Here is a 25,625-nt window from a genome sequence, read left to right on the forward strand (position 1 = left end):
ATCGGCTGTCAGCGTGAGGAGAGAAGAACAGAGCCGATAACATCACAAGACGTCAGAAGGGAGCTTATATAAGAGCTGTCAAAGTGAAGAGAGACCAGTTGGCAGGAAGCCTCCCATGGAGGTGGAGCGCTATCCATTTTTGATAACTTCACAAGACGTCAGAAGGGGGCCTATATAAGAGCTGTCAAAGTGAAGAGAGAGCAGTCAGCGGGAAGCCTCCCATGGAGTTGGAGCGCTATCCATTTTTGCTATTTTTAAGGTAAATTGGGGGGTCTAATTGAAGGATTTACATCGCAGGACACATTTTTTAATAAAGGATTTGTCTCTTATGCTTTATACTTTGACACTTTTTTTTCCATATTGGGGGGGGGGAGTGGAATCTAGGGGCCCCTTTGTTAAAGGGGGGCACCATATTAACAATGACCCAAATATTTAACCAAAACATCACACAATGGTTTAGCTAACGAGGTACAGCTGACTCATGGCTAATCCCATCACAGAGGATCCTTAATTAACCACCTGGATGACTCAGATGTCACATTGCAGGTCAAACTTGTCGACTCCAAGCTCAGAAGGTACAATACACATTATCATAAGTATAAACACAGAACACCTCATTAAACAGACAATAGCAGGAGACCACAGTAGCAGACTGTTCATCTCCTACCTACAATAGTCTGAGGCAAAGCTCATACAATGTTCCATCATTCTGATACAGTGTAATTAATGTATCATAGATTTCTTGAGGGATTGTCATGGTTATGCAGTGATCTTCCTGTTTGCTTACCTCCCCTCATGTGTTCAGACTAAGAGACCAGCCACTTCCACCTGGTGGTTTTTATAACCTCTCCTCTAAGCATGGCTCTACCGCAGGCCCTATCAGGGAACCTTATATTAACCTGTGCACTGCAAGCCAACAGTGCTGATCAACCATTGTGTATTCCTTTGTGTGCTAGCTTCCTGCTACCTGCCGTGTGCTCTGCTGTTGTTCCGTTACCGACTTGACTATCCCTGTTTGCCTGTGATCCTGACCTATTGGGCATGTGCCTGACTATTCCTGTCTGCTTGTGGCCCCGACCTTGGCTTTATCCCTCACTATCCCTATCCTCCTGTTGCCTACTGTGGGTGCGAGCTGGGGGACCCTGGGGGTCGCGACCTGGAGCCAGTTGCAGCCAAGTCCATCCTCACCACTAGAGGCTCTGGTGAACACCTGCTGGCTCTTAGACTCCGCGCCCCAGGGAATCTTATGCTCTAACCTCGTGGGATCTGTCTCCCATCCGCAGCAGTCAGCCTTAGGGTCCACAACCTTGCGGTGCACTCCTGATCCCTACAGTGTGCATCTGTCACCTCACCTCAAGGTGACCTGACAGGGATATTATTAATAAATATTACTGTCCCATCTGCAGTAATCCAAACCGCATTCTCAGTGTCCATTAATTGGTTGTCCATTATTTGCTTGGTCAACCTGTGCCCTTAATAGACACAGGATAACTTAAACATAAGAGGGACATGGGGGGGGGGGGGGGGCTGAAACAAAGGTTTCCCAGTTCTCCCCAAAATCCCTGTCCCGGCTAGGTCCAGCAAAAGCACGGCTCCTCAGACCATGTTCACTGATGTGTTTCGCCCCACTCTTCAGGACTTAATCATAATCCCTTTCAGAGGGGATCCATTTTCGGAGAAAGCACTACAGGCCACTAAAACATAGCCCAGGTATTTGAACAAGAAGATCTAAATCACAGCTCAATTACTTATTGAAAGAAATACAAGTTGAACTAGAAGGTACTTGAAAAAGGTAACAAAAGCGGAGAGCTGATTGAAAAAGAGAACAAAGAAAGACGGAAGAAGGAAAAAGAACAGAGGAAATGGATTCGTGGATAAAAAAGTAAGGTAAGAAAATGAAGAGGGGATGGGAAAAAAAAAGGTAGGGTTGAGGAAAAATGGATGGACAGAATGGTTGATGAAGAAGCAGAAGAAAAGGGAAAAAAATAAAACAGTAATGGGGAACAGAGAACTGGGGAGCAGAGGAGGATCAGACAGTAAGGAGAAACAGATAGCAGAAGGAAGACAATGAGAAAAAGAGAAACAGAACAGAGGAAGAATAGAGAGCAGAAAGGGAACAGGGAACACAGGACAGGAGGAGTGCAGAGAAGAGGACAAGAGGAGTGCAGAGAAGAGGACAGGAGGAGTGCAGAGAAGAGGACAGGAGGAGTGCAGAGAAGAGGACAGGAGGAGTGCAGAGAAGAGGACAGGAGGAGAAGAGGACTGGGGGAGTGCAGAGAAGAGGACTGGGGGAGGGCACAGAAGAGGAAACGAGGAGGGCACAGAAGAGGACACGAGCACAGAAGAGGACAGGAGGAGGGCACAGAATAGGACAGGAGGGCAGAGATGGGCACTAGAAAGCAGAGGAGAATTAATATTTATATGGGGGCTCCTGCGCTGTATATAGAGATTGGAAAATGAGGTTCTATCCTAATAGGTGCAGCAAACACTTTATGAGTTGGCTCTCATTTGAATATAGATAAGTAAAAAATGGTGTTGCGCTCCTAAATAGAACTCAGCAGCTACTAAATACTCAATCTGTATCTTAAAAAAGGTATCAAAAATATAATAATAATAAAAACTAAAAAACACAGTGCAAACGTGCTTAATATATCTAAAATAATGATGTCAGGAAAAAAGTAAAACAAAGTGCATATGTGCATAGCATATCAAAATATTAAAACTTGAAGGTGATATACAAGTATTTAAATATTTAAATATTTAGGGCAATAGTGCTGTGATAAAATGTGTAATATAAAGTGTTGAAGTGCATATAACAGAAAACTTCAAGACCGATTGGGTTTAATCAAGGTGACCCATAGATAGTCCAATCATGAAAAATGTGGTGAAATATCACAACCAAGTAAACATAGTGTAGTTGTGTGTTCACAGTGCCAAGCCAACTCTCTCCGTTAGGTGATTTCCACGTGTTAGTGCTGGCCACACCAGGTAATTACCTTACTGCTGTAAGGTATACAGAGAAATAGCCTTTAATGGGGAACACTTGGATTCAGAAGATGGACAAGGGGAACTTCACACTTCTCTAGCGTCACCGTCATCCATCAAATTCCTCCGTGGATAAAAAATAGGGGAGGACAGAGCGCACAGCAAACAGACCAATGAGCGTATCACTCGGGTGTAGGCATCACTTCCGGTATCCGACGCGTTACGTCACTTCCCGTGACTTCAATTCGGATATTTTCATGGCAGCCGGAAGTGGCTTTTTGAGAGGACTGGGCGGGTATACCCCGCCCACCGTTTTACATATAGCGTCACGCTCAAAAGACATTAGGGGAAAATGAGTGGTCAGACGAACACAGAAGAGGGACCCAAAACGAATAGAAATTAAAGGGAATTTCATATAAATACGACGAGTACACTGCTTATTGCACAAGCCTAATAAATAACTGGGACTAACCCTATATAAATTATAACAAGACAACGCTCGCAGCCATTTTCTAGGAGACTACATATATGTCTCTACAATGGTGAGAGCGGCCATTTTTTTTGGAGGTAAATGTCTAATTATGTGTTTGACACAGGGTATTCGTCTCGCTGTCATTTTGTTGGTGTCAGTGTCTATTAAATTTAAATGTCATGATCTTTTAATAGTTATTAGTCATGACATCATTTAGGGATGATTCTAAAAGGCGGCTTGGAGGTAAGCAGGTGCAGAAAAAATTATATATATAAAGGAATAAAATATATATATATAAAAATAATCATGTAAACCGCCATAAAAATAGATTTCAAATATAAAAAGCAAAAAGAGTTAAAAAAGTATATTTAATTTTACTAAAAATTATGAATATAAAAAATATAAAAACAACGGTAAAGAGGGATCGCGGAAGTGACGTATACATTACAAATCTTATGATATAAAATCTAATAATATATATAAAAAAATTCTTATAATGTATGGCAGAGAGAGAGATAAATAGTAGAGGGGGAGGGGATGTTAGGGGGGCATTAAAAATAACTAATAAAACAATTCAGATCGAACTCCACATTAAGTCCTCTAGGGACAAAGGTATCAAGGGAAATTATCCATTTTGATTCAATCTGGCTCAAAGTCCTTACTTTATGCCCCCCTCTCCAATGTTTAGCGTATGGTACATTACCCCAAAACTTCAGGTCCCTAGGATCCTTTTTATGATGTGTAGCGAAATGCTTGGAGACGCTATGTTTGTCGAATCCCTTTAGGATATTTTGTACATGTTCCTTGAGCCTGATCCTCAAGGGTCTCTTTGTGCGACCTACATATTGTAGGCCGCAACTACACTCTAAGACATACACAGCACCTTCTGTGTTGCAACAAATGAAATCTCTGATTTCATGTGTATTACCTGTACTTGTAGATGAAAATTGAAATACCCTATTGGGTTCGCTTGCTCTAGTGCATGCAAAGCACCTCTTACACGGGTAAAAGCCTTTCCCTGTAAAGAATGTAAAATTCTTTGTAGGTGGATCTGGGATATTCCTTACTATCCTATCCCTTAATGTCGGGCACGTCTGTATATAAATTTCGGTGTAGATGGTAAAACATTATGTAGATCTTTATTCAACAGGATATGCCAGTGTTTCTTAATTATTTTTTCCACAGTTTTATATTGGCTGTTGTAATCCAAGATTATGGCCCCATCGTTTGATCTCGTGTTTCCATTATCTTGCGTTCTTTTTTCTTTAAGGAGATCTTGGCGGTTCATCTTCTCTACTTCCGATATTTTTTCTATAATTAGATCATTATCATAGCCTTTCTCGTAGAATCTCTGACCCATGGATTTGGCCTGTTCTAGAAAAACATCTTTGTTTGCTGCAATTTCTGCGCAGTCTCATGAACTGGCCCTTAGGAATATTGAATAACCAGTTATGGTGATGACAGCTCATTACAGGAAGATAACTATTCTTATCTACACTTTTAAAGTGTGTTTTTGTTTGTAGCTTCCCATCATCTTGTATAATCGCAAGGTCCAGGAAAATCACCTGTTTTTCATCTGTATTCCATGTAAGTGTTATGTTCATGTCATTTAGATTCAATTTGCGTTGGAATTCACTAAGGCTAGTGCTACTTCCTTTCCAAAGTAATATGATGTCATCAATATATCGTTTATACATCACCAATTCTGTAGGTGTATCAGAGAAGACCGGATTTTCCTCCCATTTTGCCATAAACAGACCGGCAACGATTGGTGCAAACTTGGCACCCATTGCAACGCCTGTTGTTTCATGGTAGAACTTCCGATTAAACCAAAAATAATTATTCTTTAAATAGAAGTCTAAACACTTGACTAAAAATTTTCTTTGTGAACAAATTAGGTCTGAATGCTTTCTCAAGCCCCATTTAAAGAGGAAGTAAACCCTTCCAAACAACTTGGACCTATAGGTAAGCCTAGATTAAGGCTTACCTGTAGGTCCAAGCAATATCTCCTAAACCTATATGGTTTAGGAGATATTTGCCCGAAAATGGGCACCGCTGTCTACGGCGCATGCGCCGTAGACAGCGGCGCGCAGGCGCACTAAATGCGGCAAATCCAAGAATGGATTTGCCAAATTTGTCGACTCCCGTGCGCATGCGCGGGAGTGACGTCATCGCGGCTTCGCCGTATGACAGCAACGGAGCTGCGAGGCGCGACTCCCGTGCGCATGCGCGGGAGTGACGTCATCGCGGTTGCGCCGCTGTCATTGGTCGGAGCTGCGAGACGCCACCAGCAAGATGGACGCGGCGGACTACAGGGATCAGCGGCGACTTCGCTGGCTCCTGTGTCAGGTAAGTGACACATAATGAGCTACTATGCGATGCATAGTAGTCCATTATGCTTTACCTTTGCAGGGAAAAAAAGAGGAAGTAAACCCATCAGGGTTTACTTCCTCTTTAACAGCTTCACAAGCCTTTTGATGGGGGATTATAGTGTATAGTGAGGCTACATCCGCTTTTGCAAGGATAAACGGTCCTTCATTAGAGAATTCTCCCAGGATCTGCAGGATGTGCTTTGTATCTTGGAGGTACGCTTTGGTCTTTTTAACTACTGGTTGCAAGAAGCTATCTATATATGATCCCATCCTCGAAGTTAGTGAGTCTATTCCGTTTACTATAGGCCTGGGGGGGATTGACTTTGGCTGTATGGAGCTTAGGTAGGTAGTAAATTATTGAGGTCCTTACAGACTCGGGTACTAAGAATTGTGCTTCCTTTTTATTCAGCACAGATTTCTTCAGACCCAAATGCACTACCAACTCGAGTTCCTTTCTTCCCTTAAACACAGGGTTTTGTTTTCATTATACTGAGTTTTTGACAAGATTACAATACCTCCTCCTTTGTCAACCGGACGGATCACTATATGGCCGCGCGGACTGTTTGCCCAACCTTGTTCGTCAAACAGTTTCGGCAAACAGTCCGCTCAAAATTTGCATGAGCGGACTTGCCCACACACGAGCGGACTGTTTCAGCGAACTGTTTGCCAAACAGTTCGCTCAACTTTTGAAATGAACGGACTCGCCCACGTAAGGAGGAGGCAAATCCGCCCATTTCGAGCGCGTGTACAGGTAGGCGGGGCCCGCGAAGGAGACGTCGCGGGCTCCGCCGCCTGGAATGGTCTTAAAGGGGAACCCCAACGCCGAAAAAAATCGGCGTGGGGGTTCCCCCAAAGTCCACACCAGACCCTTGTCCGAGCACACTACCCAGCCGGCCAGGAAAGGGGGGCGAGCGAGCGCGCCCCCCCTCCTGAGCCGTACCAGGCCGCGTGCCCTCAACATGGGGGGGTGCCTTGGGGAAGGGGGGGCCGCGCGGCCCCCCCACCCCAAAGCACCTTGTCCCCATGTTGATGAGGACAAGGGCCTCTTCCCGACAACCCTGGCCGTTGGTTGTCGGGGTCTGCGGGCGGGGGGCTTATCGGAATCCGGGAGCCCCCTTTAAGAAGGGGGCCCCCGGATACCGGCCCCCCACCCTATGTGAATGAGTATGGGGTACAATGTACCCCTACCCATTCACCTGTGAAATAAAGTACAAAAAAAAACACAACACAGGGAAAAAATATTTTATTGCACAGCTCCGGGGGTCTTCCGTCTTCGGGGGTCTTCTCGCCGGACTCCTCCGCTATCTGTGTGTAGCTCTTTTACTAGCGGAGGAGTCCGGCTTTCTTCCTCCCCGCCGCCGGCCTCTTCTCCCGACTTCGGGGGTCTTGTCCCCCTCTTCGGTTCTTCTGTCGCCGCTGCCTTCCGTTCTTCTGTCGCCGCCTTCGGTTCTTCTGCCGGGCCACCGCGCCTTCTTGTAGCTCTTTTACAGGCGGTGGCCCGGTCTTCTGTCGCCGCCGCCGCCGCCTTCCGTTCTTGTTCTTCTTCTTCTGAATGGGTAGGGGTACATTGTACCCCATACTCATTCACATAGGGTGGGGGGCCGGTATCCGGGGGCCCCCTTCTTAAAGGGGGCTCCCGGATTCCGATAAGCCCCCCGCCCGCAGACCCCGACAACCAACGGCCAGGGTTGTCGGGAAGAGGCCCTTGTCCTCATCAACATGGGGACAAGGTGCTTTGGGGTGGGGTGGCCGCGCGGCCCCCCCTTCCCCAAGGCACCCCCCCATGTTGAGGGCACGCGGCCTGGTACGGCTCAGGAGGGGGGGCGCGCTCGCTCGCCCCCCTTTCCTGGCCGGCCGGGTAGCGTGCTCGGACAAGGGTCTGGTGTGGACTTTGGGGGAACCCCCACGCCGATTTTTTTCGGCGTTGGGGTTCCCCTTTAAGCCCATTCCAGGCGGCGGAGCCCGCGACGTCTCCTTCGCGGGCCCCGCCTACCTGTACACGCGCTCGAAATGGGCGGACTTTCCGAGCGGGAACAGTTTGCTCATTTCGAAAGTAGCCTACACACGGGCGGACTGTTCGCTCAAACACAGTTTCAGCGGACAGTTTTTCGGAATTTCCGAAAGACTTTGTCCGTCCAACTGTCCGCTGAAACTGTCCGCTGAAAGCCCACACACGGGCGGACTGTCCGCCCAAACACTGTTCAGCGGACAAGGTTGGGCGAACAGTCCGCCCGTGTGTACGCGGCCTATCTTTGCGTTCACTTAATCTCTTGATTCCTTTCATATAATTTGGTTCTTTCTGCTCCTTGATATCTAGTGTTTTCAAATCTTCAACTACTATCTTTTTAAAAACATCTACAAATTTGTTGTTAATGATTTGAGGATTAAAAACTGACTTATTTCTTAAGGTGCTGTGTATGACATTGTTTGACAATGATGCTTGAGTTTTTATAGGGTTGTTGATAAGGTATTTTTTTATATTAAGGCCCCTTATACATTTCTGGATGTTTACATAGGTCTGAAACTTGTCCAGGTTCTTTTTTGGAGCAAATTTCAGGCCCTTGTCTAATACGGCTGTCTCTTCTGCCGTTAAGGGGATACCACTTAGATTAAAAACACCTTCTCCTTTTATTCTCTTTTTCGCTCTTCTGCCTCTCTTCTTTTTGGACTTATTTCTCTTTCTCTCTGTTCGTCTCTCATCTTCGGTGGATGATGATCTAGACCTCGCCCTAAAAAAGCCTTATTATCATGTGAGTCAGGATAGTAGGTCTAGTACTAATTATCTTCCCTTTCTTCATCCCGATAATCTCTGAGTGGCGCATAATGATTATAGGTGGGAACTGGGTACTGGTCATACAGCCGATGGTACACCTGTGGTGGTCCCCAATCTTCTCTCTCTCTCTCCGATTATATTCATAATAGGGAACAGGGTTTCTTACATATGGGGGATGATATGGTCCTCGAGGTTGTTCATAGGGAGGGTGATGCCAGTTATCAACATAACCGGACTTTTTATTGTTGTTACTATTCTTTTTCCAGTGGGGTTTCTTCCATCCCTTTTTCGGTGTCTGGGGGTTCTGCGAGGGTCTCCTTTCTGGATATTGTGGTGTAGATTGTTTGGGAAAACTATGCCCATCATTTGGTTTAGTTGTTTTAGGAGAGTCATTCGTCTTATTCCTTGTTTGGCAGCTTATATGACACAGAGACTGGGTTAGCTAGAGGTGCAACTGCCTCTAATCGAACAGGTTTTTCAGGTGTAGAGTACGTGGAAATCGGGTCTAAACGTCCCAATTGGCTCTGCCACCTGAAGACCTGATCATTTTTGAAATCTCCCATGTCTCTAGTGTATTTTTTGCCCTTTCTAGTTTGTACTTCCTTGTCTTTCTTTAGTAGGTCTTTGTTTAGCTGCGTAGTTAGAGTTAGAAATTCCGCGGACTCTTTATGTATTTCTAGGTCACCTTTAATTTGCTCTATATTTTGTTCTATTACTTTTATTTTCCTCTGCTTCCTTTTAAGTAGGAACTGGAGAAGTTCTAGTCCCTTTTCGTTAAAGAACCTGAACCACTCATCAATTGACTCTTGATCCAATAGGCCATCATTAGGTGGGATGTTCCACCTGAGTCGTCTAGGGACCAGACCATCTTTTAACTACTGCTCAAAGGTGGTAGTATCCCACCATAGACTGACTCTCTTTTCCATGTTATATCTGAGCTTTCTTGTCAGGTTTTCTACAGTGTTTTTTTATTTTTAGTTTCTACGTTAGTGGCATTAAAAACTTCTTCTAAATTAATTTTCCTTTTTTCCAGAAAGGAAAAAAACCTCCATATTAGCGGCAGAAGTGGAAAGTTTAAAATCAGAATAAATATTTATATGGGGGCTCCTGCGCTGTATATAGAGATTGGAAAATTAGGTTCTATCCTAATAGGTGCAGCAAACACTTTATGAGTTGGCTCTCATTTGAATATAGATAAGTAAAAAATGGTGTGGCGCTCCTAAATAGAACTCAGCAGCTTCTCAGAGGAGAATTGCAATCAAGGGGCAAAAAGAAAGCAGAGAGTAGAACCAGGGTGCAGAGAAAAGGGCTGAAAAGATGAGATGGAGACTGGAGGGCATGATAAGGACTGGAAAGCATAGAGGAACAGAGATCAGGGGAGGAAAAAAAGAGCACAGGAAGAAAAAATGGTGTGAAATGGGAAACAAAGGAAGACAAGCAAAACTAAAGAATGGATGGAAAGGGATAGCATAGTCAAAGGAACAACAGAGAAAGTGAAAGAGGTAAGGGGAAGGGAGACTGGAAAGAAATGGAGATTAAAAAAAATAGATAGCAGAAGAAAAAAAATGTTATATAAAAAAAAAAAAAAAGGTAAGGGAGAAGAAGAAAAAGACTTGTGCGACACAGGGTCACGTAAATTCCATTGAGACTTTACATTGTGACTTTGATGCAACTTTGGATGGGTGCGGCTTGGATGCAACTTTGGCTGTTGACTTTGACTGTTGCACAACTGTCACAATGATAACATTAAAATGCGACTTTCATGAGTTTACACTGCAGTCTATGGCACTCAAGTTGCATGAAAGTCACATCAGAGTAGTGCGGGAACCTACTTTAGGTTGCATAGTTTGAACGTCCTCCATTGAATACATGGATTGTGACCTGTCATGCGACTTTAGATGTCCTAAGTTGCATTGTAAGTTACAAAAGTGTAAATGCAACCTACAAAAAAAAAAGAAAAAAACTGGAAGGACTGCAGAAGAGCAGAAATATGAAAGGAAAATAATAAAACAGAGATCAGAGCATGATGAAGACGGTACCCCAGGTTAGTCTATGGTGAACACAGAGGAATTACAACAAAGGAATAAAGAAAGAAAAAGAACACGAAACACTTAGAAAAAAAACAAAGTATAGATGATCTAGAAAGCAAAATATGGACACATCCAGAAGAAAGTCACACAGCAAGAAAAGAACTATGCCTGAAAGGGCCTTTGCCGCACAGGAGGTGAAATCACCTCACAGCAGACTGCTGACCCAACCAGGAAGTAGAAAGTCTGATGGACTCATTTGTAAAAAGTTGCTGGATTGCTAATCCTATTCTTCTAAAAAAAAGGAACTGGAACTCAATGGGACCAGACAGAGACAGGAGGAACATCAGTATCCTCTCCCTGATGACATGCTCATATTTCCAGTGCGTTCTGCCACTTCTATACAGCCCTAAGCATGCTATTCACACGCTCCAGGACCATCCTGATGTCAATGCCCCCTTCACTTATCAAAGTCCTGTGGCTGCCAGGGAAAACGTATCAATGTAGAACTCCTTCCCGCAGTTTTTTTCATTACCAAATTTTACATTTCATTCACATAGCCAATGACATACACAAGATTATATGTATTTATTATTAGGATTTTAAATGGTATAATTCACACTGTAGGGGAGATTTACTAAAACTGGCTACACATCATCTGGTGCAGCTGTGCTTAGTAACCATTCAGCTTCTAGGTTCTAGCCCTCGTTCATAATGAACGTGGGTTTTATAATCGTGCGAGTTCAGCTTCGGTTTAAAACACGCATTTTAGTGCAAGTTCGGAGGCAATTTGTGCGGCTTCCTGCACAGATGTCTATTAAAAATCGCCCCTGAAGTTGCCAAAAGTAGTGCAGGAACTAGTTTTGAAAATTGGTGTGGCGTTGCACCGATTGGGATGGTGCCGTTGCCAGCAATAAGCTGCTATTTGGCATGTCAAACTGCGCCAATGTCAGGGCCGTTTTTAAGGCAGGGCAAAAGGGGCAGCTGCCCTGGGCCCTGTCATTGTTGTGGGGCCCAAAGCAGCTGCCACATACTTGCCAACTATCCTGGTTTAAATTCCCTTGTTCCTTGAAGTTTTAGTCCTGTGCTGTGTCCCAATATCTCAGTGTGAAGTGCTGCTACTAATGCTGCCCAGCTCTGCCCTAGTGTTGTGTACAGATGACTCACCTGCAGACCCTGTGTTTACATGTAACTAGTGGCGGCAATCATATGTATATCATACCCCCCCCAGGTCAAATCCACCATCACCTATACTGAATGCTGCCCACTGGGGAGGTAAAGGGGCATGCTTGAAATCCTGCATACAACTGTGGTCATTAAGCCTAACATCTGCCTGTTCTGCAAAGGCAAGCGAATAGGTGTGTCCAAAGATGAGCAGAGTAGGCAGGTAGAGTTAAAGGGGGTGGAGGGTAGGTGTGGAGAGGATGGGGGAGGTTTGGGGTGCAGAGGTTAGCAGGGGTTTTATGATGCAAATGTGTACTGACGGTGGATAAAGATGTAGGTCGCGTGTGGGGCAGCCCATTCATTTCAATGGGCTGCTCTATGTGCAAGAAATGCGGAAGAAGGTCCCTAACCCTTTTTCAAAATGACACGGTGCCGAGGCACATGTCAGCAGATGTGTGAGGGTGTCATTAACAATTGATGGCATAACTGTGTATCTGCTAAAGGGCAGCTGCAGAATTTGCATGCGTTCCTGACACACAAATGTGAACGCAGACTAAATGTCTCAGTTACATGGTGGTCAATGTAAATCTTCTCATTACATTGGGGCTTGGTGTAGAATCCTTTCATTCATGCCTGATCTGATACAGTAAACCGATTTTGAGTCTAGCTGCCATTTATTGTATATCTCAGAGCAGGTGGAGAGTGAAATTGCATGGGGGGGGGGGGTGAAGGCGAGTTGGGCTTTTGCTCTGGGGGCCCCATGAGAATTTTTGCCCAGGGCCCAATCAATATTAAAAACAGCCCTGGCCGATGTGAACAACTTAATTGAGCAAGCCGAAGTTAGAAGCCAATTGGACACCATGCACAGCTTCACCAGATTCTGTGTGCTCCGGTTTTAGTAAATTTCCTCATTTGTGTTTACCAGTGTTTAGGTAAATTCATTTTAATTGTCTTTCTGATGTGCTGCCAGGGCTAGATAGATTTTCCTCAGTCCTCCCTCCACTAGTGATCAAACTGCAACATTGTAATTTTGTAGTAAATCACAAGGTGAGACACTGCAGCATGGGCTGATCTGTGTTAGATGCTTGTAGACACAGCCAAGAACTGCACGAGCACCAGGATTTCCATGATTGTCTCATCTTTGAGCTGGATTTTCGTTTCCAGGTAGTAGATGGTAACCCTGGATGCAGGGCCGTCTTTAATATCGATTGGACCCTGGGCAAAAATGTTCTTGGGGGGCCCCTCCCCATGCAATTTTGCTCTCTACCTGCTCTGAGACATAAAATAAATAGCAGCTAGACTTAAAATCAGTTTACTGTATCAGATAGCAATTGCGATTTTTTTTTTGCCAGTGGTTACAGCATATCATTACTGCATAATGACTGGTTGCTAAAGATTACAGCACATATAACGGCTCACTGATTAGTTGCCAGAGGTTACAGCAAATGATTTCTGCTTGTTAATTGGTTACTAGAGATTACTGTAAAGTAATACTGCTCACTGATTGGTTACTGGAGTTTACAGCACATCATCTCCTCACTGCAGGGGAGCATGATACACATATGACTGCCACCTTTATTTACATATCAATGCTGCCGGCCGCATCTATTTACTTAGTAATGCCGGTTATTTACATGTAAACACAGGTTCTGCAGGTGAGTTAGCTGTACACAACAATAGGGCAGAGCTGGGCAGTATTAGTACCATCACTTCACACTGAGATATTGGGACACAGCACAAGACTAAAACTTCAAGGGACGAGGGAATTTACACTGGGATAGTTGGCAAGTATGAGGCAGCTGCTTTGGGCCCCACAACAATGACAGGGCCCAGGGCAGCTGCCCCTTTTGCCCTGCCTTAAAGACGGCCCTGCCTGGATGATGTCTGAACAAAGATGGCGCAATCCTTTTGGAAAGAAAGGCCTTGTCAGGGGGGACTAGGATCTCAGTGAGAAGTAAAAAAAAAATTTCAGCTATATCAAGGATATGCAATTAGCGGACCTCCAGCTGTTGCAAAACGACAAGTCCCATCATGCCTCTGCCTCTGAGTGTCATGCTTGTGGCTGTCAAAGTCTTGCTATGCCTCATGCAACTTGTAGTTCTGCAACAGCTGGAGGTCTGCTTATTGCATATCTCTGGGCTATATGGTCAGGATCCACCCAGATCCCTGGACCGGCACCCAGCTCAGCCTCTCAGAGAGCCGCTGAAAGCCTGAAGCAGCCCCTCCCGCCCCCTCCACAGCCCAGCGCTCCAGTGATCATTGACAACCGAGAGATCAGCAGTGTTTAAAGCTACTTTCACCCCCGGCGGGGGTGCGTTAGCGGTAAACTTTTAGCGGCACTTTTCAGCCGCTAGCGGGGCGCTTTTAATCCCCGCTATCCGCCGAACAAAGGGTTAAAAGTGCCTGTGTTGCGGCGCTGCCGAAGTGCTTTGCAGGCGCTTCAGCAGAGCTACCAATTCATTTCAATGGTGCACTTTAAGAGTTCTGAAAATACGAAGTGCGTTTCCTGTCTTTACAGATTAGAAAACAAAGAAATCTTCAGAGAGCACTAGCCGTAACCAAGTGAGAAAACTAAATAAAACTACAAACAATGCCACAACACACATCTGTAGAGAAGACGGGAAGTGCTAGGGTGGTGCCAGGAGATCTATAAAGTAAAAAACCCTCAAAAACCACATAAGACTGTGAAGAGCTCTGGTCACGTGATCCCCTCCACACCATGCAGCCATTAGGAGGGGACTCTGCGCTTTACAGACAGAGGAATATAGAGAGCTCCAAGATAAAAGCCTGGGATCACCAGGGGCTGGTCTGTGTCTCATTAGAGAAGAGAAAATCCAAACTGAGACAAAATCCTGCACAGTCTCATAGTGCTCATACACTAGACGAAAAATCGTTCAAAAATCTGTCATTTGGGCATCGTAGTCGCTGCACTGTCTGCAGCATCAAATATATCATAGAAAGTATGAAATGTATGATGACCATGTATGAAAATGGATTATCATCCGAGCCACCAGCAGTCATGGAAGAACCGGAAAGCCCAGTAATGACTACAGACTAACCGCATGGCACTTACTGAGGAAGAAAGGTTTCTGGCGAGTGCCCAACACTGCGCTGATCCTGTTATTTCAATAATAAAAGCCGTCATCTCCACCTTTATTAAACAATCCGACAAGGCCGCACTGAGAACGCGCTCCTATAGTAACATCACCAGTCACAATCCCCAATGTTAATCTTAAAAGCCCTGTCTGGAATAAGGACCAGTTCAGGGGATAAAGTCCTGCTCTGCTTGTCCCTAGAGCTTGCACTTAGATGTTTGAAAGCAGTACAAAAACATATAATGTATGTGTAGACAGATTTTACTTTCTCGCACTCAAACAACCCGATAAGAGCAAGAGACGCAATGACTGAGCACTTCTAATGCAGACCGGGCTATACTGTATACAGGCATACAGAATGTATGGCTGAAGTCGCATAACATTCTCACCATAACAGGACCCTTTTTTTGGTCCGCACTGGAATCGGATCGCATGGGTGTTCTCACTCATGCGTTCCGATTCCTGCACCATTTGACAGTTCGCACTGTGATCCGATCTACACCCGTGGCAACCGGCACTGGAACCGGGCTAGTTCCCGCATTGTGCTAGTGTGAACCGACACTTAGGCTGGGTTCACACCGCTGCGGGGGGAGAACCGGATGTGATTCGCACAGCAAATCACATCCGATCTCCGTAGCGCTGCGAGTTCAGCCATACAGATAGTATGGCTGAACTCGCAGCGGTCCCGCAGCAAACTCGCACGGGACCCTTTTTTGGGTCCGCAACGGAATCGGATCGCATGGGGGTTCACACCATGCGATCCGATTCCTGTGCGAGTCGGCAGATCGCACTGCGATATGCCGACGGATCTGGGGGTGTCATTAACATAACATTGACACCCCCAGCCGTCCGCATAGGGCAGTGTGAACTGCCGGCGGGAGGTATGCGATGCGGGAAAACGCCGCGGATTCGCGGCGTTCCCGCATCGCAGCAATGTGAACCTAGCCTTAAAGTAGAGTTCCGACCACATTCCCTCCGCTTTTCTACATAATATAAATGAAATCATGTCACCAATTCAATACCCTTTTGTGTACATGTATTTTAGACTGTACTTACCTTAGATTTCATCTTCCTGAGTGTTTCCATCTTCATTGTGGGCATGTAAAACCCACTAGGACTCTCTTCTGGGACACGGTGCTGCTGGATACCCAGCATGCACCTCCCGATTTCGCTCATGCACATTAAACACACGGTGCAGTGCGATTCTGAGAGGCGGTAATGCCCACTGACTCCTGGGAATCATGATACACATCTCCCAGGAGATAGTGTGTCACAGGATATTACATACATCGCCGGGGGGGGGGGACTGGAAGAGAGAAAGAAATCCTTGGAAACGGTAAGCAAAACAGAAAAAAAAAAATTGCCCAATGCAAATACTGCAGCTGCTGACTTTTAATAAATGGACACTTACCTTTCCTGGAGTCCAGCGATGTCGGCAGCCGAAGCCGATCAATCGCTCGACTCTCGGCTGCTGCCGCCACCATTCTCTGTGAGGGAATCAGGAAGTGCTATATCCTGGGACCTGTGTGTTTCCCAGGAGACAGTGGGGGGGGGGGGGGGGGAACGGGGGCGTGACTCCCATGGGAGTCTATTCCCAGAAGTGGGTGCAAATACCTGTATTACACAAGTATCCGCACCCCCCTCCCCCTGAAAGGTGCCAATTGTGGCCCCAGAGGGGGGGGGGGACGAATCAGATGAGTGTATGTTCCACTTTTGGGTGGAACTCCACTGTAAATGGTTAAATCGATGGGTTTAACTCCGCTTTAGGCCCGGTTCACACTTGCAGGTTGCAGTTGATGCATTTTCCCGATGTGTTTTTTTTTAAAACACATTTTAAAACACATTTTAAATGCGTTTTTGAGTCTCTCTGCGTTTCTGGGAGGTATCTGTTATCATGCAGAAGAAGCCAACAAAAATTCAGCAGAAACACATAAAAAAAAATGCAAGCACTGCATTTTCTGCTGCACTTCCATTGAAGTCTATGGAGCCAAAAATACAACCTGCTGTGTGAAAAAAAAAAAAAAACTCTGACCCTTTTTAAAAAAAACTAACAGGTGGAAAACGCACAGATGTGAACGTGATCCAAAGGAACTAATGTTAAATGGAGTGTAGTGCCAAACTGGAAACGCACTGAAAAACGCATATGTGTGAACCAGGCCCTTAAAGTGGACCTTCACCCCAAGGCCCCATTTACATCTAGTGTAGCAGGGATGTGCGTCTTTAAGTGTTTTTCATGAGGGCAGACAAGAAATCCTGTATAATAATAATAATAACGCAATGCACAAACATGCCAAAAAAGCTCCTGCACCGTTTTTCCCCGCACGTTTCTAATGCGCTTGTGAATGTGAATCTGTTGGCTCCGCTTGGGGTGCCATTATCTTCATCTTTCATTTTCATGCGTTTCTCTCGTGTTCTTGGAATGTACAGATGTGAAGTTGTCCTCCTCTACCTCCCTCTGTTACCAATTAACTTTTTTTTAGATCTTCAGTCATTATTTAAACGTTCCATCTATTAAATCTTCTGCCCTTGTTGTTTGAACTTTGGATAGTAAAAGTTTTTTTCTGCCAGTAAATACCTTCTACAGCCCCATTTCCTGTTTCTTGTCTGGTCATTAGCCTAGGCTTATGACATCATACACAGATCTCTCCCTCACTCTAATGAGAGTTTGCCAGGAACGGATGGGGGGATCAGTCATAAGAGGGCCAATGAGAGCTGCAGGGCTGTAGAGCTGGAGGTGTGCCTCTGTGTAAATCCAGGAAGTGAACAGGCAGCAGCTTCAGCTGCCCACAGTTAAAATGGCTGCAACCAGACTCAGTGGAGGGAGATTTCCGCAGCATATTTGGCAAGTACAGAATTTCAGTAATATATAAAATAATATACAAAATGGTTGGAGGGAAGCTTCAGAATGGCAAAGATGTTTTTGTTACAAAATAATGTCAGCAGACTACAGTTCCTCTTTAAAGCGGAGTTCCGCCTAATTTTTATTATTTTAAAGTCAGCAGCTACAAATATTGCAGCTGCTGAGTTTTGAAATAAGGACACTTACCTGTCCATGGCGCCCGCAATGTTGGCACCTGAAGCCGACCCATCCCTGGAGTCTCAGGTGAAGGCGTTGTCATCTTTGGTAAGGGAATCAAGAAGTGAAGCCTTGCGGCTTCACTTCCTGGTTCCCTACTGCGCATGCGTGATCCCATTGGTCCCTGCTGTCTTCTGGAACCGGTGTGTCTCCCAGAAGACAGCGGGGGGACGCAGAAGGTGCCGGGAATTGCATAGATTCATGTGGGTGGTTATCTATGCCCGGAAGTGGGAGCAAAATACCCGTATTAGACAGGTGTCTGCTCCCCCCTGAGGGTGCCAAATGTGACATGGGGGGGGGATCCGAAAAGCGGAAGTTCTATTTTTGGATGGAACTCCACTTTAACCACTTGCCGACCGCCGCACGACGATATACGTCGGCAGAATGGCACGGGCAGGCATATGGGCATATATGCAAGTCCCTGCCTTCCCGCGGGTGGGGGGCCCGATCGGGCCCCCCCCCGGTGCCTGCGGCGGTCGGCATTTGTTCGGGAGCGATCCGGGATGAGGGGGCAGCCATTCATTCATGGCCACCCCCTCGCGATCGCTCCCGACGAATAGAAATGCTCCTTGACATCACTTCCTCTCCTCACAGGAGAGGAAGTGATGTAATCTCTCCTCCGTGTCGGTATTTTTCGTTCCGGCACCGAGGAGAGAGGATCGGTGAGTTGCACCAACACACCACACGTACAGTAGAACATGCCAGGCACACTCACACCCCCCCCTTTACCCCCCGATCACCCCCCCAATTACCCCTGCCCCCCAGTCACAGTGACACCAATTGCATTTTTTTTTTTTTGCATTGGTGTCATTTGTGACTGTAATAACTGTTAGGGCAGTTAGGGTTAGCCCCCTTTAGTTCTAATGTGCCCCCCTAACCCCCCCAATAAAGGTTTAACCCCGTGATCACCCCCCGTCGCCAGTGTCAGTAAGGCTGGGTTCACATTGCAGCGGTTTATGAGAACGAATGTGATTCGCACCGCACTGCAGTGCAAATCACATCCGATCTCTGTGCGATTCGAGTTCAGCCATACAGATAGTATGGCTGAATTCGCGCCGCACCCGCCGCAAATTCGCAAGGGACCCTTTTTTTGGTCCGCAGCAGAATCGGATCGCATGGGTGTTCACACCATGCGATCCGAGTTTGCAGATCGCACTGCGATATGCGAACTGATCTGGGGGTGTCATTAACATTTCACTGACACTCCCAGCAGTTCGCATAGGGCAGTGTGAACTGCCGCCGGGAGGCATGCGATGCGGGAACCCGCCGCGGATTCGTGGCGTTCCCGCATCGCTCCAGTGTGAACCCAGCCTAATAAGCGATCGTTTTTCTGATCGCTGTATTAGTGTCACAGGTGACGCTAGTTAGGCAGGTAGGTATTTAGGTTCGCCGCAACTTTTTATAGCGCCAGGGACCCCCATATACTACCGCATAAAGCCCCCTGATTGCCCCCTAGTTAACCCTTTCACCAGTGATCACCATATAACTGTTACAGGTGACGCTGGTTGGTTAGTTATTTTTTTATAGTTTCAGGGCACCCGCCATTTATTACCTAAAAACCCCCTGATCACCCGGCGGGTGTCATTTGTGACTGTAATAACTGTTAGGGCAGTTAGGGTTAGCCCCCTTTAGTTCTAAGGTACCCCCCTAACCCCCCCAATAAAGGTTTAACCCCGTGATCACCCCCCCGTCGCCAGTGTCACTAAGGCTGGGTTCACATTGCAGCGGTTTATGAGAACGGATGTGATTCGCACCGCACTGCAGTGCAAATCACATCCGATCTCTGTGCGATTCGAGTTCAGCCATACAGATAGTATGGCTGAATTCGCGCCGCACCCGCCGCAAATTCGCAAGGGACCCTTTTTTTGGTCCGCAGCAGAATCGGATCGCATGGGTGTTCACACCATGCGATCCGAGTTTGCAGATCGCACTGCGATATGCGAACTGATCTGGGGGTGTCATTAACATTTCACTGACACTCCCAGCAGTTCGCATAGGGCAGTGTGAACTGCCGCCGGGAGGCATGCGATGCGGGAACCCGCCGCGGATTCGTGGCGTTCCCGCATCGCTCCAGTGTGAACCCAGCCTAATAAGCGATCGTTTTTCTGATCGCTGTATTAGTGTCACAGGTGACGCTAGTTAGGCAGGTAGGTATTTAGGTTCGCCGCAGCTTTTTATAGCGCCAGGGACCCCCATATACTACCGCATAAAGCCCCCTGATTGCCCCCTAGTTAACCCTTTCACCAGTGATCACCATATAACGGTTACAGGTGACGCTGGTTGGTTAGTTATTTTTTTATAGTTTCAGGGCACCCGCCATTTATTACCTAGTCTCACTAGTGTACCCCTAAATTTAGGGGTGTCTACTTTCCAAAATGGGGTCATTTGGGGGGGGTTTGTGCCATCTTGGCATTTTATGGCCTTCAAAACTGTAACGCCCTTAGAAAGCCTGAAGGCGGTGCTTGGTTTTCGGGGCCCCGTACGCGGCTAGGCTCCCAAAAAGTCCCACATATGTGGTATCCCCGTACTCAGGAGAAGCAGCAGAATTTATTTTGGGGTGTCATTTCACATATGCCCATGGCATGCGTGAGCAATATATCATTTAGTGACAACTTTGTGAAAAAAAAAAAAAAGATTGTAATTTTCCCGCAACTTGTGGCAAAATATAAAATATTCCATGGACTCAACATGCCTCTCAGCAAATAGCTTGGGGTGTCTACTTTCTAAAATGGGGTCATTTGTGGGGGTCTTGTGCCATCTTGGCATTTTATGGCCTTTAAAACTGTAATAGGTAGTGAGGAGTGAAGTCAAATATTTACGCCCTTAGAAAACCTGAAGGCGGTTCTTGGCTTTCGGGGCCCCGTACGCGGCTAGGCTCCCAAAAAATCCCACACATGTGGTATCCCCGTACTCAGGAGAAGCAGCAGAATTTATTTTGGGGTGTCATTTCACATATGCCCATAGCATGTGTGAGCAATATATCATTTAGTGACAACTTTGTGTAAAAAAAAAAAAAAAAATTTTTTTTTGTCATTATTCAATCGCTTGAGGCAAAAAAATAAAATATTCAATGGGCTCAACATGCCACTTATCAATTTCCTTAGGGTATCTACTTTCCAAAATGGGGTCATTTGGGGGGGTTTTGTACTGCCCTGCCATTTTAGCACCTCAAGAAATGAGATAGGCAGTCGTAAACTAAAAGCTGCGTAAATTCCAGAAAACGTACCTTAGTTTGTAGATGTGACAACTTTTGCGCAAACCAATAAATATACAGTTATTGACTTTTTTTTTACCAAAGACATGTGGCTGAATACATTTTGGCCTAAATGTATGACTAAAATTGAGTTTATTGGATTTTTCTAATAACAAAAAGTAGAAAATATCATTTTTTTTCAAAATTTGCGGTCTTTTTCCATTTATATCGCAAAAAATAAAAATCACAGAGGCAATCAAATACCATCAAACGAAAGCTCTATTTGTGGGAAGAAAAGGACGCAAATTTTGTTTGGGTACAACATTGCATGACCGCGCAATTACCAGTTAAAGCAATTACCAGTTAAAGCAGCGCAGTGCCAAAGTGTAAAAAGACCTCTGGTCATTTACCAGCAAAATGGTCCGGTCTGAAAGTGGTTAAGCACCATTTCTGCTCTTCTCGCCTAGGTGAGACTTTGTCACCGCCCCCGGCGCAGATCTACAGCAGGGCTTGGATCCCAAGAGCACAATGCAGCACATCTGTGTATGTACTATTTACACATGTGCAAAGATCACATTTAAAAAAAAAAAAAAGCCCTTGCACTACACAGTTGGAAGATGAATAGGAGATTGTACAAGCAGATTGTACGATGTATGGTCAGTATACAGCATTGACATGAGATTGTCACCAGATCAGACATATCATTAGTTCCAGTGATGAGCAGAGCACCCCGGGCACTCACCTGGCTGCATCTGTAGCCATTCTGCTCCGATGATCGCACCGGAATAATCACACAGCTGCCAGACACTCGAGTACGATGCCAACTCATCCAGCCAATTACAGCCCGCATCCTGGACCCGCCCAGAAACAGGGAGAGGCCATGATAGACACTCAGTCCAACGAATCACTGAGCTGGTCCAACCCCGCCCTGGAAAAGGGGGCAGTCCAGGGTTGACGCGCACGCCCCCGTGATTTTATTGGTGGTGTTGCGTTGAAGAATAGGAACAGGGTGGGCGGGACACACTGGTATTCGCGAGTGCGCGTGTCCTAGAACGTTTGCAGGTTACATCTTTTTTTTTAGTGAAAGGAGACAAGGATCGGCTGTCACCGGTCACATGGGGGCGCAAGTCAGTACGGTAAGTTGGGGGTATCACTGGGGTGCAGCGGGATGTGTTTGGGGCCGGTGGGTGACACAGCATGGTTTTGCCCCAACCGCCGGGCCTGGGATGGGCGTGACTCCTGTCATAACTCCAGAGAACTTTCCTAGGCAGGAATCACCCATTGCCCCAGTCTGATACACCCCCCTCCAAACCCCAACCCCCCCTTTTATCCACCGAGACATCGCTCACACCGCTCACCAACAAGAGCTTCTGCAGCAGGAGTGCCCTTTACTTAACACCTTCATCATACAGCTGAGTGCTGGGAGACCCCCCCCCCCCCCTATTCCTGTACCCCCAGAGTCACTGCAAGAGTCATGTGACCTTCCACAGGTCATCTATATGCCCCCATCGGTGCCCTTCTCTATGCCCCTTCATCAGTGATCGGTGCCCTTCTATATGCCCCCCCCATCGGTGATCGGTGCCCTTCTATATGCCCCCCCCATCGGTGATCGGTGCCCTTCTATATGCCCCCCCCATCGGTGATCGGTGCCCTCCTATATGCCCCCCCCGCGTCGGTGCCCTCCTATATGCCCCCCCCGCATCGGTGCCCTCCTATATGCCCCCCCGCGTCGGTGCCCTCCTATATGCCCCCCCGCGTCGGTGCCCTCCTATATGCCCCCCCGCGTCGGTGCCCTCCTATATGCCCCCCCCCCCCGCGTCGGTGCCCTCCTATATGCCCCCCCCCCCGCGTCAGTGCCCTCCTATATGCCCCCCCCCCGCGTCGGTGCCCTCCTATATGCCCCCCCCGCGTCGGTGCCCTCCTATATGCCCCCCCCCGCGTCGGTGATCGGTGCCCTCGTATACGCCCACCCCATCGGTGATCGGTGCCCTCGTATACGCGCCCCCCCCCCCCCATCGGTGCCCTGTCGGCACCCATCAGTGATCACTGCCCTCCTATATGCTCCCATCAGTGCCCTCCTATATGCCACCATCAATGCCCTGTACACCCCCCCCCCCCCATCAGTGATCAGTGCCCTATATGCCCCCATCAGTGATCGATCAGTGCTCTGTCCGTCAGTGTAGTATACTCCCTCCCCCAATCATTGCCCTATACGCCCCATCAGTGCCTTCTCCCCACCCTATTATTTCTGTCTCCTCTCCCACCCTACCCTATCAGTTCGGTCTCTAAATTCTGTCTTCAATCCCATCTCCAAACCAGTGCCATCTCCTATGCCTACCCCACCAGTGCCGTATCAACTCCCCTCTGGCGCCGCCCCCCCCCCCCCCAATCATTGCTTTATACGCCCATCAGTGTTAGACATCTGCCACCCCATCAGATGACTGACGGGTCTTGGATGTTCTGCAGCAGCTCTCCTAGTTCATTACTTTTCCCTCCCCACCCTGCTGATGATGGACTGATCTGCATTGTCAGAGGTTTTGCTGGTCACACACAAGTCATGGCAGACCATGTGACTGCTATGGGCCCGAGCTCTCTGACAGCAGTGTATTATGGTGGTAAAATGAACATTGGGCACAGCTGTGTGGATAATAGAACTATATAGTTTTGGGAACGTCTTTACAATTTATAACGTAAATACTATTAGAGGGATTTTCTTTGAGATGTGGACTGGATGGGCCCTTTACTTTGCCAAGGGGATCCATCTGACAGTTCCACCCTAGAGATTATATATATATATATATATATATATATATATATATATATATATATATATATATATATATATATATATATATATATATATAATTAAATACCACCAAAAGAAAACCCTATTTGTGTGAAAAGATATGTCAGTGACAGCGCTGAAAATTGGCCTGGGCAGGAAGGGGGTGAAAGGGCCCAGTAAGCAAGTGGTTAAAGTTATATCTACTTTTTAAAGCGGAACCTCACCCCCAAGGGGAAGTTTGGCTCTTCTGCCCCCCCCGTGACAGGGAGAATATAATGCCTTGGTGGGAGATGGGGGAATCGAGTGGTTGCAGGAAAATTCAGTGTATGGTCTGCCTTACAGATGTGTCATCGTCTCTGATGACCTTGTTCAGTCATGGTCACAAGCAGGCCAGAATCCTCTGCTCAGGCATTGTCTGTGTATAATAATAATAAAGGGTCATCATAAGACATATGGGACTGTGATGACGGCTCGTCTAACCTGTGCTCTGACACCTATTATGTTAACACTGATTGTTTTCATGTTTGTAGTACTAATGTTAGGTGCGGGTATGTCTATTACATAGCATTCCACTTCCACCTATTACCCTCAAGCCCTTGTGGTGAAATGTCACCCATGCAGGAACAAGGTCATCCTATAGGTCAGTGATGGCGAACCTTGGCACCCCAGATGTTTTGGAACTACATTTCCCATGATGCTCTAGCACTCTGCAGTGTAGTGGAGCATCATGGGAAATGTAGTTCCAAAACATCTGGGGTGCCAAGGTTCGCCATCACTGCTATAGGTGAAGATGTTTTGATTTGTCTGTGACACAAGTCAGCAATGATACTACCTTGTGGTGTTCCCTTTTCCCTATTGATCAACATGAATAATAATCACAAGTGCAAATAAACTAAAGATCTTAGAAATCGCACACCCAATAAAATCCACTTTGGCAAATTCAATAATGTACTGATACAGCCAGAAGCAAATGTCAGCAGAGACACAACTGGTACCAGGAGCATGCCACCAATGAGGTATTGTGAGGTGACCACTCTGGGGCCAGATAGTCTATACCAGACACTTCATCCTTACTACAGCTCAGTATTGTCCTGTGCACACAGTGCAGCATTATGGAGTTGGTTGCTAGGATGCTGGTGGCTGGGCTGCACATTGACACTAGTTATGATGCAGGAGGCCACCAATATTGCCGTATGCCCAGTAGTCTGCATCTTAGTAACCAATGTTGCTGTGTGTACCAGTGTCCTTGGTTGCTAGGATTCTAGTGGCTTTGCCATGGCATCATTGGTTGCTGTGCCAGCATCCTAGCAACCAAAGGAGGGGGCAAAAATGGCATGGTATCCGCACTTTCTACAATTTGCATCCACAGTGTACTCTCCAGCGCTCCCAGGTTGTAGGTCACAGTGCAGAAATGGCTGGCCACAAGGCCATAGTGCCAGACTACCCCCTCAGGGCCTTTATCTGTGGACAATGTCTTTGACCCTCTCTGCTAGCAGCGGGGCCCACAATGACCACTTACCAGCACTGCCACTTTCAGTATACAGCAGGTACAGTGTAGTCTTTGCAGACAGAGCGCAGCTGACCAATGCAAACCTTAAAGTGTTTGTAAACCTAAAAAGAAAAATATTGAATTTGTTTAAATTACATTTCTGCCTGCCGATTCGGTTACCTGGTTGATCCTGC

General features: G+C 46.6%; 2 protein-coding genes across 2 annotated transcripts in view; one reads left to right on the forward strand and one right to left on the reverse strand.

Annotated features, from left to right (window-relative positions):
• Positions 1-22,023, reverse strand: part of LOC143960430 (poly(U)-specific endoribonuclease-A-like) — a 40,827-nt gene extending 18,804 nt beyond the window's left edge. Inside the window, exon 1 of the mRNA XM_077469018.1 lies at positions 21,900-22,023. Within this exon, the coding sequence (XP_077325144.1) occupies positions 21,900-21,919 (20 nt within the window). The 5' untranslated portion in view covers positions 21,920-22,023. The remainder of the gene's footprint in view (positions 1-21,899) is intronic.
• A 104-nt stretch (positions 22,024-22,127) lies between these two features.
• The window catches only part of CYB5R3 (cytochrome b5 reductase 3), a 35,303-nt gene continuing 31,805 nt past the window's right edge, over positions 22,128-25,625 (forward strand). Inside the window, exon 1 of the mRNA XM_077469019.1 lies at positions 22,128-22,293. Coding sequence (XP_077325145.1) covers positions 22,273-22,293 — 21 coding nt within the window. The 5' untranslated portion in view covers positions 22,128-22,272. The remainder of the gene's footprint in view (positions 22,294-25,625) is intronic.

Source organism: Lithobates pipiens, unplaced genomic scaffold (genome assembly GCF_037356315.1).
Source record: "Lithobates pipiens isolate NorthernLeopardFrog02 unplaced genomic scaffold, aLitPip1_a1.2 Scaffold_8, whole genome shotgun sequence".
Classification (NCBI taxonomy): Eukaryota; Metazoa; Chordata; class Amphibia; order Anura; family Ranidae; genus Lithobates; species Lithobates pipiens.